The sequence below is a fragment of the Aptenodytes patagonicus genome, chromosome 10 (assembly GCF_965638725.1).
Source record: "Aptenodytes patagonicus chromosome 10, bAptPat1.pri.cur, whole genome shotgun sequence".
NCBI lineage: Eukaryota > Metazoa > Chordata > Aves > Sphenisciformes > Spheniscidae > Aptenodytes > Aptenodytes patagonicus.
In genome coordinates, this window is record NC_134958.1 from 14,144,776 (window position 1) to 14,160,849 (window position 16,074).

General features: G+C 49.7%; 1 protein-coding gene across 4 annotated transcripts in view; it reads left to right on the plus strand.

Annotated features, from left to right (window-relative positions):
• GLCE (glucuronic acid epimerase) overlaps positions 1–8,721 on the plus strand; it is a 56,057-nt gene extending 47,336 nt beyond the window's left edge. For all 4 annotated transcript variants that reach the window (XM_076348122.1, XM_076348123.1, XM_076348121.1 and 1 more), the window contains 2 exons: positions 1,932–2,177; positions 4,862–8,721. In XM_076348122.1, the coding sequence (XP_076204237.1) occupies positions 1,932–2,177; positions 4,862–5,886 (1,271 nt within the window). In that variant the 3' untranslated portion in view covers positions 5,887–8,721. The remainder of the gene's footprint in view (positions 1–1,931; positions 2,178–4,861) is intronic.
• The last annotated feature ends 7,353 nt before the right edge of the window (positions 8,722–16,074 follow it).

A 16,074-nucleotide genomic window follows, 5' to 3' on the forward strand; every position in this document is an offset into this window, starting at 1 on the left:
ATTGGCATCCAGCAAACAGGTCGGGGAAGAGACATGGTTGTAGTTTGTAGGGAAGGTGTTTTAATATTAAAATACGTTCTCAGACAGTTTTAGGCTCTTGCCTTGCGTCATTCCAGCCCCAGAGAGTCTCATATTGCTGCATGATGAAAAAAACCCTCGTGTTATATTTTCACCTTCTCTCTTTCTGCAAGGTTAATGTGTTGTTATGTCCTATGACCTGGAGAATTTAATCTTGTCATCTTGTATAAATTTCAAGTAAAGCTCTTATAGCAGATTTCTTTTTTTGCATCTTTCAGTCTCAATGAATGCACCCTTAACTGAAAATGTTTAGCATTAATAAGCGAGCTGGCTTCCAGGAGTTGAGATAATACATGGTATTTAAATATTTCCTGTGATGTTTTTCTCTTTAGGCAGCAGTAAGCCATCACATCTCCATCAGTAACATTTATTAGTAACACAAAGCACCAAAATATGTATGAAAATGTATCTTTTTACATTAGTTTAAGTAATCTTTTCATTGTACCAGATTTCAGAAGAAATTGGTTTCTGAGCTTGACATTGCCAAGGGGGAAAATCGTGCAAATGCCAACTTGTTTATTCTCATCTTCTTTTCTCTTTTCTTATGTGCATGCAAAGGTTTGCAGTACTAAATATCCTTGGTTTCCTGCATGAGGGTCACAATGATATATTCCCACTTCGGATTCATATTTAGAGGTTGGGAATTTGTTCCAAATAAAATTCAGGACTTTAGGAGAATCCTGTTTTTATCCGCATCTTAAGTATCGTGTCTTTGCTTGCTTATGGAGGTATGTGTATAAATAAGTCTCCTCCACACAGTTTGTTTCCATTTCCCACGCAGCTGGTGATGCAATAGGCAGTTTACAGCACGAGGGTTTTTCCACCCAAAACTGGAGGCTGCAGCTCCTGGGAGCTGGCGAAGGGCAGGCAGAGGAGAGTGCCTGGAGCTCGGCAGGGTTTTCTGTAGGTGCATCTCTGTTAATGATCGTAACGGAGGGTGGAGGTTTTATATCAAGCACGGCTATGTGACATTGCCTGAGCTCATACAACGGGTTTTGCATGTGAAATCCAATCCATCAGGCTACAGAAGATGTTCTCTGTGATCTTCCTGCTTTGAGTCCTCTAAAGAGGTGGTGCTCCAGCGGGGTTCTTCTGGTCAGTGCAGACTTTTAAATCTAAGATCACCCTAACCATAAATGAAGTGTGCTCTCCTGCAAGACAGCCAGCTTTTGGGACAGGGAGTCATGTGTGGAGGGTTAATCCCAGGGATGGCTGGGCTGGAGCAGTAGCTCTGAAGACAAGGGACAGCTTTGGGTGGAAGAACTGGGGCATATTCTGCTGGTATTGCATGGAGAGCTTGGCTGGTTTCCACAGGCATCACTTCAGACTGTGCTTGTAATACTCTGAGGGGAGCCAAGGTAATTGGAGCAGATTTGTAGATGCTGGGTAAATTGCTCTTTTAGCATCAAATAACTCTTACCAAAATCTGGTAATAACATATACACTAGATTTGCAAAGATTTATGTGGCATTAAAGGGATTGTGTTAGATGTAACATCGTTTGGAGATTTAGTGGTCTCTGGGGTAGGGGGGAAAAATCTGTTAGAGCATTTTAAATGTATTTTAAAACAAGTATGATGCTTCAGTAAACAATTAAATGAGAATGTATGGAAGAACATGATAAGGACTTCTCTGCCACTCAAATCTGCTTAGTTTTGACTAGTCACAGATCTCAGTGTAAATGGGAGCAATTCACTCCTTGAACAGGACTTTCCTCAAGTCTAACTAATGGTGAAACCTAGAGATATTATTTGCTAGAAGTAAAGGAGTGAGGAGGAGGAGCATGCAGGGCTGCAAACACTGTTTTTTTGAAAACGTGCCACTAAAATACTCATTTTTCTTCCTCTCTCATAGGTGTGCCGTTGTCCACGCAGTGGGGACCTCAAGGCTATTTCTACCCCATCCAGATTGCACAGTATGGCTTAAGTCACTACAGTAAAAACCTGACGGAGAAACCACCTCACATCGAGGTGTACGAAACGGCCGAAGAGAAGGACAAAACCAGCAGGTCTGTGGACTGGACGGTGCCGAAAGGCTGTTCTCTGTCCACAGTATCTGATAAAGCCAAGTTCACTAGCGTCAAACAGTTTGTCGCTCCAGGTGGGTTATCCTAAATGCGTGGCAGCTAAGCCACGTCCGTTAATTTGCACAGATGGTATCAGGGGAGCTTTATCTTGCTAGGATTAATGTGTGTTCATTTATCCTGCATGACTTCCCATCCTTAAGATCTCACCTGAGAATGTCATCTTGTTTCTGTACCTCTGGAGTTTTTCTTTTCTTTGGTTTTCTCTCCGTCACTGCTTTTTCAACACTATTTTAATGCAAAAATGGGTGGATGTATGCATGGAGGGCAATGAGAAGCTACAGTCACGTTTCCTGAGCCTTTCAGCTTCTGCCTCAAAATAGAAGCAAAGAAAAAAATGGAACCAGTTGTGAAGCCTGGGAAATAGCACTGACGTGTGATAAGCAGATGTTGACAGATGATAGATAAGGTCTATTTTCAGCCTGGAGCAAGCGTAGCACGTGCTGCTCTCCGGCTGGACCCGGGATCTCTCTCTTCATTGGGATGCAACTATTTTTGCAAAATCTGAGATCTTAGTTCTGGCTAGCCCAAGTTGCCTTAAACAAGGCAGCAAGAGGGAGCAGCTGCCCACAGGTATTTGCAGAGGACTGTGGGAGGACGGTGAAGATCTGTGGCTGCATACGGGCGCTCTCCTTCACCTGCAGACGTGCAAGATGCATTTTGTTGCCGTCTCTTCAGTTTACTGTGTTCTGTTTCGTACTTAGCAGGGAAATTCATTACTTCATGCGAGAGTTTCCTTTGTGCTAGGACAGGCTCATTAATAAGGACATAATGTATTTTTCCTCAATCAATACCCATTAGAATTAATGAGTCCATTACTTAAAAAGACAATGAAGTAATTTTCAGTTGGCACCTTAGGCCTGGGTCTCCAGGGAAAAAATTGTTGAACACTCTTGTGTCTTTGTAGTAGATAAATACAGGGAGAGGAAAGGCTAAAAGATCTGTTATGTATTCTCTCCTCATCCTTTATTGATGGCAGAGTAATCTGTGGGGCTCGAAGGCCGCGGTATGAATCCACTCGTCTTAGATGGCCTTAAGTAATGGATTGATAGGCTCTTAAGGCAGTGCAAACAACAGGCAGCCTTTAGTTCTCCTTCGCCTCTTAAAAGTCTTTTTTTTTTTCTTTTTTTTTTTTTAAAAAGTGGGGGTTTTCTATTTTATTTATAATTCCTTCTATTATAATTCACTTTGTTATCACACAAGCATTTATTTACAAGGAACCATAAAACTTACTTGACAGGAATTGTGAGTGGGATTTTTTTAATTAGATTTTTCATAGCAGCAAAATGTTGTGTAACAAAGCGCTCGGTTTCTTCTCCCAAAGCAGATGCTCATCTCCAGAACTCAAAGGAGTGAAGCTTTTACTTTAAAAGATTGGAAAACATGACATTCAGTCAAAATAATAGGTCCCATACAATAGCACCGTACAGCGCAAGACGTGGAAATGGTCTTGATGCAAAATGCCATAGATTAGTTTGGGAGGTGGGGAAAAGCCTCTGCTATGCAGGGAGAGTGGACCGTAACTCGTTGGTTGCACGTAGAAATATTTATAGGGCATTTCACACATTGAGAAGTAGCAGAAAGGAAACAATTGGCTTGCGCGGGAGAATTTTATTCTATAGAAAGCGGTTAATTTGAGATGACTGTCTTTAAGTGTTTATCATCCCTCTGTGCCTTCAAAGTGACAGGATTTGCACACAGCCTTACAAACTAATTAGCCCTTTGATCTTTTAGTATAGGTTTTTTGGGGAGGAGTTGATTTTACATTTTAAAATCTAGCCTGTGAGAGAACACTGGATTTAATTATCTGGCATTGCCTAGGAGCTTTATTTAATATATTTTTTAATTAAACTGCATTTTGCCAATGGAGAGGTTAATAAATACTTTAACACGTTAGTCTTTCTGTATTCTTTTCTTTTTTCCCCCCATGAAACTAATCAGCGCACTGGTTTTTGGAACTGTCAGGTTGGAAAAGAAAAAAGTCACAGATTTAAATATCGGTCCTGGGGGGATCCTCAAAACCTGCTTCTCGGCACTCCCAGCTTTTTTTTGCTGAAAGCGGAGCTTTATGCAGAAATGCAACCGCTCAAGCAGCGCTGCGTTTTTGGTGTCTTTTCTGCCAAGTGAAATTTTCAGTTTGGAACAAAAGGGTGGTTGTTGGTTTATATTTTGAATTACAGAAGAGGAAAATCACGGAGCATCTACGTTCTTGCAGCTTGGCTGCTGTGCCCCATCCTGTAGGAAAAGTCCGGCTCTGCCTGTCCTGCATGCTGCCAGCAGGCAGCTGCAGCAGCAGCGAGACCCCCCCGTTGGTGGCCCTTTCCCTTACCCCAGATCCCGCTGCTGTCCGTTGCGCTCCACCATCAATCAGGTACCAGAAGCGTATGATAAAGCCATCGATCCAGCCCCCTGGCTCTTCTGCTCCGCAGCGAAGTGCTGCAGCGTGTTAATGTAAGATGCAAAGAGTTCTCTCCGGTGCTGCGGGAGTCGGCCTTCGCTCACTGATTTACTTTTATCCTTAATTAAATAATATATGATAGTGCACAGAAAGAATGATTGAATTATTGATGGGCTGCCCTAAAAGCTTTTGGATCCTGCCTGGTAAGAGGGCTTACCTCTGGAAGCTGTGCTTCATAGCTTAAACGTTTTGGAGGAACGAGTGCTTTACCACTGAACACGGCTTTTTTTGTTTGTTTTGCAGAAAATACCGAGGGGGTATCTCTGCAGCTTGGGAACACCCGAGATTTTATTATTTCTTTTGATCTCAAATTCGTAACAAACGGGAGCGTTTCTGTGGTTCTCGAGACTACGGAGAAGAACCAGCTCTTCACCGTGCACTACGTCTCCAACACCCAGCTCATTGCTTTTAAGGACCGAGACATCTACTACGGCATCGGTCCCAGGACTAGCTGGAGCACCCTCACCCGGGACCTGGTCACCGACCTGCGGAAAGGCGTCGGCCTCTCGAACACGAAAGCTGTGAAGCAGACCAAAATCATGCCCAAGAGAGTGGTGAGGCTGATAGCGAAGGGTAGAGGCTTCCTCGATAACGTCACCATCTCGGCCACCGCTCACATGGCGGCTTTTTTTGCTGCCAGCAGCTGGCTGGTGAGGAACCAGGACGAGAGGGGCGGCTGGCCCATCATGGTGATGAGGAAGCTGGGGGAGGGATTTAAGTCCTTGGACCCAGGCTGGTACTCGGCCATGGCGCAAGGACAGGCCATCTCAACGCTGGTGCGGGCGTACCTGCTGACGAAGGACCATGTGTTCCTCAGCTCGGCTCTGCGGGCAACAGCGCCGTACAAGCTGCCGTCGGAGCAGCGCGGGGTGAAAGCCGTCTTCATGAACCGGCACGACTGGTATGAGGAGTACCCGACCTCACCCAGCTCCTTCGTGCTCAACGGTTTCATGTACTCCTTAATCGGGCTGTATGACTTAAAAGAAACGGCTGGGGAGAAGCTGGGGAAGGAGGCGCGGGTCCTCTACGAGCGGGGCATGGAGTCCCTGAAGGCCATGCTTCCCCTTTATGACACCGGCTCAGGGACCATCTATGACCTTCGGCACTTCATGCTCGGCACCGCTCCCAACCTGGCCCGATGGGACTATCACACCACCCACATCAACCAGCTCCAGCTCCTCAGCACGATAGATGAGTCCCCCATCTTCAAAGAGTTCGTCAAGAGGTGGAAGAGCTATCTGCGAGGCGGCCGGGCAAAGCACAACTAGAGCTTACAACCAAACCCCTCAGTCCTGCTGCCTCGCAGAGGTACAGCTTCAAAGGTTGCATCCTAAATTTTTTATGGACCGTTTCAAAGAAGTGATCCTTAAAACTGATCTCCTGAAATCATTGCATTCCAGTGTGAAAATATTTGGGTCCGATGGGTAGGATTCGGGAACTTCACCTGTCCTTAGTGCTCCACAGCGAAACTAACTGCACAAAGCAAAACCCCTTTGTGCTCCTGAGTTTGGGGACGTTTTTGGTTTTTTTTCCTTTTTGTAGGAAAACATTTGCAGAAGCCATACAGGTCTCTCAAGTCCAGCACTTGCCTGAAAAGTTAGTCTGTGGCCTCTTTTAAAATGGAGTTATATGTGTATATGTTGGAACAGCGTAACAGATCATGTGGTGTAATGCCGTAAATGTGTATTTACTTGTAGCCTGGGTAGTGGACAGTGTATCTTTTTAAAGGCTTTTTTTTAATACGGATTCTTTTCTTGGGATGAAAAATACACAATGTTGTTTTTTTTTTTCAATTCTCTGTATGTAGATCCTTTAGCTGTATGGTTTCTTTACAGACATGTGGATGGAAAACACGCAGACAGCGTGCAGGCTTCAAAGTCACGTCACATAAGCACAACGCGGTGGGGCTCACGGACCTCACAAAGCCTGCAACCGTGCCACCCCCCTTTTCTAAAGCCAAATTTACCATCGCCCGTCAGGTTTGCTGGTGTCATCTCCTCCCTGGTAGCTGAAATCTCTTGTTGTGGAGCCCGATGTTTTGTACTGTATTTTTTAATTACATCTGAGAGGTTTCTCTAAGCTTTGGCAACTTCATTCTTTGGGAGACTTGAATTCCTGAGTGTGACGTGGAGCTCATTTTGAGTAGCGCACAGGAAATTCAGTTGGAATTAATTAAGGTTTTCCTGTGGTGATTTTAATTTTTAACCTGCTTGAGCATATCAAGCATTTTAAAAATTAAAATTACCCCAGAGGGCTTTCCAGCTCCACCTGTGCTTTAATACCAAGTTTCACCTCTGCCTACTGTCTTACTCATCGTGTACGGGGTCGTTACATCTCCAGCACTGGCTTCTTGGGTGTGCTTTGTCTTCGTGGCTCTGCCAAGCGAGCAAGGTACTCGTGCAATAACCGAACACACGCGTCCGAACCCAAACGCTTTCACTGTACTGTTGTAATGCTGAAGAAACCAGGCAGTTTCTTCTATTTATCAATCCTTTACACCCACCGTTAGCCTGCCTTCTCGGCGTGTAGCTTCCTGCTTGGTCCAGAAGAGTAAAACCAACCGACTGCATCACTAGGTCAGGGGCGTTTAGTTTGGTAGCGCAGCAAGTATCGGGTTATCAGCTCTGTTGAGGCTTGCTGGTGTTTGCTGTGGGGGTCCCAGACTCGAAAGCTCCCGACGTATGCCGGCACGGGAAGGACGTGTATTAGCTTGGGGGTTTTTCCACTGATCCTACTACATGTTGTACATGTAGGTGGGTGCTAAACTTAAGATGATCATACTGAGGACAGAGTTCATTCAAATCACAAAAAGGCTGGGCACAAGGACAATATGCATCTTGATTTTTTTTTTTTCTTTTCTCTACTTTTTGATGCTTTTTGTATTTCTTGCAGATATTTGAAACAACTTTGTAATTACTTGATCTTTGCAAACGCATGCTACGATCAAATCAATTAATATGAGAAGTGGATGTCACAGGAGAAATTTCAATACCAAAGGTAGCAGAGGTGAATTTTTTTTTTACGTACATGTGTATCCACACACACACGCGCGCGCACACACTCAGACACGCAAAACCCAGAAAAATGTGCTTCCTTTACGAACAACTGGTCCTTACTGCAAACACAGAGACATTTTTCTCCTGTTTGTTTCCTCCATCTTTTGCCCATTTTGGATTTGGAGAATCTAGGGAGACTCTCTTTGGGTACTGCTCAAGAGATGGTATCGGTGCCTTATGGAGGCCGCAATTTCCTCTTTTTTTTTTTTAATTAATGCCAGTTGAAAAATTGCAGTGTCACTGATCTTTCAGTGCTTCGTGAGAGTCAGCCCGGCAGCTGTTGGATAGGTGAGCTCAGAAGCATAGGTTGGCCATGCCAACGCCGTCGGTCCTGTCAGACCACCTTATCTTTAACGTCTCTATCGCGTTTTTGTTGGCCTTAGCACACGTGTAAATTAAACCGACCACCATCAGAGGTTGTAGAACCGAAGAGAGTTAAGTGTGGGGGTTTCTCCTGTTATTCTTTTTAATTGAGTTGTGCAGTGGAAGAGGATTGTTGGACATTGGTGCCCATAACTTCACCAAATTCACTTAAGTTGGGTTTTGTATGTTTGTTTTCAGTCTTCAAACTGAAGATCTTTTTAATCTTTCCATGAGGCTTCCTGTACATAGACTTCATCGGAACCATAGTGCGCATGGGTATATACAAACCAGTGACACACAAGCACAACTGTACAAGTGTGGCAGTGCTGTTTTTCTCAGCCATCGTGCAAGACATTCACTGAAAGCTGCTATTTTCATTCACCTTGTAATTGTACTTTATTTTTTCTACTTTTTTTTTTTACATGTGGGATATACACCATGTGTTAAATATGCAATAAATTGTTTACAGGATGCTCTTGTAAAGGGTAGTCCTTTGTAAAGCTGTACAGACTTTGCAGTTTAAGCACAATGTGCACATGTTAGTTTTATATACAGCGAGACATGACTTTTTGCAGAGGGAAAGGTTCTACTATGTTTATATACAAAGTAAATGGATCAACGTTTGTGCTTAATGTAAAGCTGCTTTATAAGACTGTAAAATAAATTTTTTTATCTTAAGACAAACGTGGGGCATTTTCGTTATTTCAGTCGGTACCCTCTGCTCTACGTGTGGTTGCAGATGAGCCCTGGTGAGCAATCGTCTTAGTGGTTCTGAGGTGTCTCCTTTGAGGGAATTTTAGAAGGTTTTTATTCTAAGTAAGATGGCAAACGTTCTTTCTTCAACAGTTAGGAGTTTGCTGATTTGGGATAAGGACCACAGATGTATATTCTCTGTCTGCTCAAGTAAAGCTCACGCAGTATGTTGCTGATGCGAGTTATTTCTGCTAAATGCATCTCATTTTGAGTTCATATGATTTTTGTTAAATAACAATTTTAACTAACTGGTCACTAAAAAATATCCTAACAAAGACGACAGGTGGTCTGCTGAGGTTGCTTATAATGTGCAAGAAATGCACAAGAAATGCGCAAGTCTCTTAACTCCTGTTTTCAGCTAGAAATGTGCAAGTCCTATCAAAATTCCCCCCCAAAATTGGGATTGAGGTCACCTCTGCCTTAGCCGCTCCATGCCTGAAGTGACACTTTCCACCTTGATGCAGAAGTGCCATTAAATCGGGGCTAACTTTCCCTGGTCGACGGAAGGTCGGTGCCTCCTTGGCTGTAAACATGACCTGCACCCAGGATGCCACGTTTGACTTGGTCGTGAATAATTTTGTGTGACTGAAATGCATAGAGCAAATCTTCCACAGCCGGGCAGAGCTTCAGGACTGCCTCCCAACTGCTTGGGTGAAAATATTGATTTTCATTACTTAGCAGTTTGTTAAAAACGTATGAATTGAAAATAGAAGTGGATTTAAATATGTTGTCTTGGTGATGAATTTGAATGTTTGCTGCTCAGTTTGTGGTGAAAGGAAATACATTTACCATCTGCCTGGAGTGACTGATAACTCCCATGTATGCGTCGCGCTTCCTGAATGTTAAATAGCTGCTTCTATACTTTGCTAATCTCTTCCAAAAACGGCAGGAGCTATTTAAACGCCAAGCGCTCAGCGTTTCAGCCTATTAAACAAGGTGGAGTTTGGCAATGGTGAAGTGCAAATGTTGAAAGACACCTTGGCACTCACCGGCTTGACTCTTTAGGACAGTAAATATTTCAAGAGCTCATCTTGTTGAACTTGCCGAGTAGCTCTCGTTGGGTTGAACTGAAGATTAACAGGACGGAGTGCCTTGTGCCACGGTAATAACCACTAACGAGCAGAGGGTGGGAGAGGGGAGCAGAGGGGTTCTGGTCCTGCTCTCGTGGCTGCTCATGCGTTTCCCATCTCAGGGAAGAGGAGTACATGTGCCTGCCTTGGTTTGGGAGGGGTCAAACCCTGCCATGCCGCTGGCCTTGAGTGGAGGAGCCGTCCCGTGAGCGGCACACGCTCTGGAGCTGGTGCAGGCGAGGGGAGTCTGTCCATCTGCACCCGCCAGGACAGATGGGTCCTGTGCATCTCCTGCCAGCTGCCACGGAAGGCCATTCATCCACGGGGTAGAGGAGTTACTGCTCCTGTCGAGGTGTCACCAAGCCTTTAGACCAGGGAGTTGGTCGACCCTCATGCTGTGAGTACGCCAACAGCACTTTATTTCTCGATGCACTTGGGTGGCCACAGACAACCTGCTGCTGGGGGCTCGCTGTTGCTGTCCCTAAGGAGGCAGTGTGAAATATTTGATGGCTAATTACAGCAAGGTCAGGCTTCTGGTGCAAAGTTTGGGAAGAAACAAAGAGTATTGGCCCGGCCTCAAGCACTTGAGGTTCTGTTGTTGCCCTCGGCGTGTGCAGATGCTGGTACCAGGTCGTGCTCTTGGTGGTGGTGAAGGTGAGGTCTCTCTCTGTTGCTTTTTTTGTTTTTCTAGATTAGTCTAGATTAATAGTATTTGCTAGTGGGAAAATGCTCCATGTACAGCCTTCTGTCTGCACCATCCCGCTGTGGCTCCCTCCCTCATCCCCTGTGCCTCCTGGCCCCACTCTATTAGCAGAAATGCTGCTCTGAAGAGTTTTCCCTGTTTATAAGCCCAGTCTGATTGCCTTCTTGAGCTTAAGCGATGCCGTCGCCTTGAGGCACTCACTTCTAAATGGATTCATCATGCTTTAGTGGCTTTCTGTCACCTCGACGACGAGGAAGTACGAGAGACAGCGCTGATGCACGGAGCAGCTTCCCTGTGCAGCAGGGCTCCAGCGAAGGAGGCGGCAGCTTCTTTACCTGCGCTGGGAGACATAAATGGTGCACAGACAGGTTTCCTGGGCTCAGGTGCCTGTTTGCGAGTGAAATCTCAGCCAAACGTTTCTGGATGTGAAAAGAGGCTTTGCGGATGCTTGGGAAGAGGCTCGTTGTGCAGGCACCGGCTTCGGCGCCCACTGAGGATGCTGCGAGGGCTCGGGGCTGGCTGCGTCCCACAGCGGTGCCATGTGGGGCTCAGCTCTGCTCCCCCCCAGCACTCGGCTCTGCTCCCCATCCCATCTGGAGAGACCCTGCGGGCGCTGGCCCTGGGCCGGCAGTTTCCTCCCTTCCCTGCTGCTTTCCAGGTGGGATATCAAACCGCCCTTTGCACGGTGCCCTCTAAGGTACCGAATCAGCCAGGGCCCCGTGGGCACCGAGCACCTCCCGGCACCGAGCGGCACCTTCAGCCGCTTGTGTGCAGGAAGTGTCTACAAAGACTTGTTTCTGCAAAGCCCATTACTGAGGGGGAAAAAAAGAAAATCCAAATGGCGTTGCTTGGGGGGGGAATACTGACCCATTAATTTGATCATAAAGAAGCCTTTTTATTAAAATCCCGTCTCTATCCCAAGCGCTCACAGGGCTTGGCTGGATCTTATTAAATGCTCCGATATTTCACTGTAGTTTTTTGTGTTTGCTGGGCCTTGTTTGAACAATCAAATGTCAGCAGAAGCAGCTGGTGGTAAATGCTGTTTCCCTCTGCCCAGGGACCGTGGGACGGGCTGCTGGGTGCTTAACCGAGAGATGAGCTGCTTAGAGAGAATTAAATATTAATACTGGGTATTGCTTTCTTTAATGCACCAGGCCTGGCTTGTGCGGAGCAGGGCCGTATCCAGCTGTGCCCGCGGGTGCCACGGGCAGGCAGGACAGCACGTGAAGCTCTGGGGAAGTGATGAGGAGGAGGGTGCCAGGGATGGCAAGGAAGGGCCGGGGGTGATTTTCCCCGTAGAGTCCCAGCGCTCCAGCGAGGGTTTGGCTCCTCTCCCACAACATGGCTCCTCCTCGGCACCCGCTTCCCTCCCCACTGGTTTTCCGCAGCTGCTCTCCCCCCTCTCCCCTCCGTTCCCTGCAGCATCCCCGCAGCATCCCTGCTCCCGGCTGGGGCTGCCGTGCCCCACATCCTCCAAAAATTTAACAGTAATGTCAGCACTGGCACATTCCTCTGTCTCACATGCCCTGTAAGCAGAACGTGTCAGCATATTCATTCTGTAATTAAAAATATTAATTAAGGCAGGCCGGAGCCAGAAATGTGTTGCATGAGCTGGGCTGTGCCAGCAGCCGGGGCTGGCTGCGTGCGGGGGCCGAGGGGCAGGGGCTCCTGCTCCCTGCCTGGGATGTGCTGGGGTGGTGATCGTGGCCGGACCCCCCCATTTCCATCCAGGCTCAGCCACCTCGGTGCTCCCCCCATCGCTTTCCAGATGCAGGGGTCTCCGTTGGGATGCAGGAGGTGGGGAGCGGGCGCTGGTGGAGGAGGAGGGGAGGAAACACCGGGGCAAAGCCAGAGCTGCTCCGCAGGCACCTCCCAGGCTCGGCGGTGACCTGCGGGGAGAAAGCCCACCCCACCCCACTGCGGCGAGCCCCCCAGCTCCTCGGGGCAGAGGAGGCTGTGTGACAGAGGGTCCGGAGACGGGCAGAGGGTGGTGGTCTCCAAAGGCGTTAAGGGGCTGCAGCGGGGCTTCTCCTCTGCTCACACAACAGGCGCTAACAGTGATGATGGAGCTGCTGATGTTAATTTGTTCTTTTTTTGGATTAATTTAAAATCTTCTAAAGTTTGGGGTTATTTTTTTTTTGTTTTGAGTGCTGGTGCAGCACCCCTCCTGGAGCAACCCCATCCCGTAGCAAAGCCCCTGATCACTCTTGCCTGGCTTTCCCTGCCTGTTGCAGAAGCAGGTAAGGCAGGGATCCTGCTCGGCTTGCAAGTGCCACCTGTTTAGCCATCCTGCCCTGTTATTTGCAATGATTTTGTGGCCCTGCCTGCAGCAGAGGTCTCCGGTGCCGCTGCCAGCGGGGCTCGTGGTGTGCTCGGGGAGCCACTCACGTGTGCAGGTCCTGCTGGCAGCATGTGGCATTAACGCCTGCCGAAGCAGGGGGCCGTGGGACGCGTCGCAACCCCTGTGCCAGCCCTGGGTCACCTTCGGACATTTTGCAATTCTGCAAGCCAGGCATATCATGAGCTCGGCTCTGCTTTGCTTTAAACTAGCACAAGGTCTGGAACAACTGATTGTCTTCATTTAGAATAGCTCCAGCTCACAACTAACTTTATAGACAACTAACTACCTTTTATGGGGAAAAACCAACTTGGACCAGCAGAATAAACCGTTGCATTCATATTCCGCAGTTGTCACCTTGTGAATTGTTCCGTGTTGGTATTGGCACTGTGGTCGTGCCCAGCAGGGCTGGCCGGGGCTGCAGCAACGCCTGCTGCAAAGATGCTGCTGCCGAAGTGCAGGCAGCGCAGGCAGAGGTCCCAGCGGGAGCCCTCGTCCTCCGTGGGCGCCCACACGGACTGAGCTGCTCTCTGCCTGGCACTCGGGCACAGCAGGATCAGGCCCCGCAGGGCTGCGGGAGCTGGACGTGCCAGGTTGGCCCCCGGCAGGGTTTGCACTGAAGAGGCGGCACTTGTGGTAGACCACGAATAACACAGTGAAGAATTAAATGTGCGTAATTAAACACGCGGGCTTAGGGCTAAATTAAATATTAACCAGTTCTTCCTCTGCACCTCCCGTTAGCGGCTCTGCCGCGATGCTGCGGGGTTTGGAGGCCACTTGGGGAGTCCCACGGCTGGAGCCACAGAGAGGAGGCGGCGGCAGCTCCTCTCTGGGTAACATGCCCAGGAGGGAGGGGATGAGCTGGGCTGCCTTGATGAGGTCCTTGACCAGGCTCCCTCTGGCTGTGGTGACCCCCCCAGAAGCCGGCACAGGGGCTCGGCACCGGCCAGTGGACCCACTGTTGTGCTGGGCACCATTGGCCCCATCGCCCAGGGGTTGCGGGGGACCGATGGGGCCACACATCAGGCTTTGGGCAGGGGAAGGGTGAGAGATCCCGGAGGGTCGCCTCCACCCGCGCTGGTTCCTGGCTCTGTGTGGAAGCATGTGCTGAGCCTGACCTTCAGCTCCTGACAGCTGCGGGGCCAGGGATGCTCCTCGGTCTTCCTGTGCAATGGCTTTCACGTGCTTGGATGTTTCTGGGGTGGGGGGAACCCTTCCCACGCTTGGTCTTTGCCGCTCAACAGAAATGATGGGAAAGTCCACGCCCAGACTCTCCAGTTAATTTAAAGAATAAAAAAAGCAGAAGAAACACTTCCTTGGAGCACGTTGCCATCGACCCCATGTGCGTCAGACCCGGGCAGAGCTGGGCGGTGGGAGTGCAGTCCATGTACAGCCTTGCAAGGGCTGGACTCTGCCTGCCCCGGCTGCCGCGGGTCCTGCGAGCTGGCTGGAAAGCTGGGCTCAGCCGGAAAGCTGGGCTCAGCCTAAAACCTGGGCTCAGCCTGCAGCTTCCATGGCTGGAGCTATGTGGGTGCCTGGTGGCTGGGCAGCCTGCTGTGGCTCTCCCCCAGGCCGGCAGGGCTTTGCAGGCAGCTCTGGGTGCGACGTTGGACCCCGCAGCTCCCACTGAGTCATTTTTTTGAGGGCGGATGTTTGTTCACAGTTCAGCACACAACACACCCCGTGTTCTGGGGTATGGCCAGCTGGGAAAAGTCACCTTTACACTCCTGCTGCCCAGTTATAAGTCAAATAAAAACCAGAGAGTGATTAAAACCAGAGTGCGCTGTGCTGGTGAGTGCCGGGGGGGGGAGTGCAGCCTGGACCCGTGAGCTGTGACCACTGGTGAGATAAGCGCTGGCACCCACAGCACGGCCTCTGGTCCGGTCCCACACGCAAGGGCCACCAGAATCCCCTGCCCCTTGGGGGGTGGCTGTCCCCAGGCCGTCCCCAGGCTGTGCAGGGGCTGCGTGGGGGTGGTCACGGCGGGTGCAGGGGCACATGTGGGGGGTGCACGCCAGCAGGGGGGGTGTGCACACCTGGGAGATGGATGTGCACATCTGCAGGGGTGTCTGTGCACATCTGGGGTGGGTGTGCACATCTGCACGGGGCTGTGTCTGTGCACAGCTTGGGGGACAGGTGATGTGCAGGTGTGTGCCTGTGCCCAGCACTCCCCAGGACGCGTGGTGCTCCAGGGCTGGTGGCAAAGCGGCAGTGGAGCCAGTGCTGTCCCTGTCCCCAAGCCGCAGGATGTCTCCACCAGCACTGCTGAGCCCCCAGTTCCCAGCAGTTACCTGCTGGACCAAGCTGGGCCCCCCAGAACCTGCACTGGGTGCCCCGCCTGAGGCTTTCCGGCAGGTACCCCTTGCCCACAGCAAGAGCGAGAGCGAGAGCCACTGTGACCCCCCCCAGATCAGCGGTGCTCCCTCCACCTGACCACGCTCAGCTTACCCAGTTCTCCATTAAAAACAGAGCCGGGCAGCAGGATCCAGCCAACACTCAAATACCTATTTTTCATTTTTCATCCTCTCCGGCCTTTAACACCCTCGGTAAAAGTGCGGAGAGCTGGGCTGTGGTGGCAGCTGTGAACCTTGCTGTGGGCTGGAGCGGAGCTTGATGGGGTGGATCCTGGCCAGCCCTTGGCAAATGCACGCTGGCGGCGAGGCTCGGGGACAGCGGTCGGGATGCTGAGCCCGGCGGCTCCATCTCCCCCGTTAGAGCTGCCTGAGCATTTGCACTGATGCGGGGACGGATGCCTCACTCACACGCTACCCCCACGGGATTTTGGGCTGCACAGACCTTCACCGAAGGTGTGGGTGCTCCGGCAGTGCCCCGTCTCCTGCTGGCTTTGTGCTGTGCCGGCAAGGCCTCTACCCAGAGCACAGCGTCCTGGGAGGCAGCTGGGCTGTGCAGCAGGGAGCTTTCGCATTGCAAGTGCCTTTTCCCAGTGCTTTGACCCCAGGAACAAGAGCCAGCAGAAACTCTCGGCTGATCTGTGCTTGCTGCTGGTTTCCAGACCCCCGGGATGCTCTGCTCGCACGGTCGTGCTTCAGCTCGGTTCCTATTTTGCTGCAAAAACTGTAGCTGGGGTTCAGCCATTCAGTGCTGGGAAGTTTCCACTGGTTTGAAACTCGTTGCACCAGTTGCACGGGAGGCACTGCAGGGCTGGCACAGCC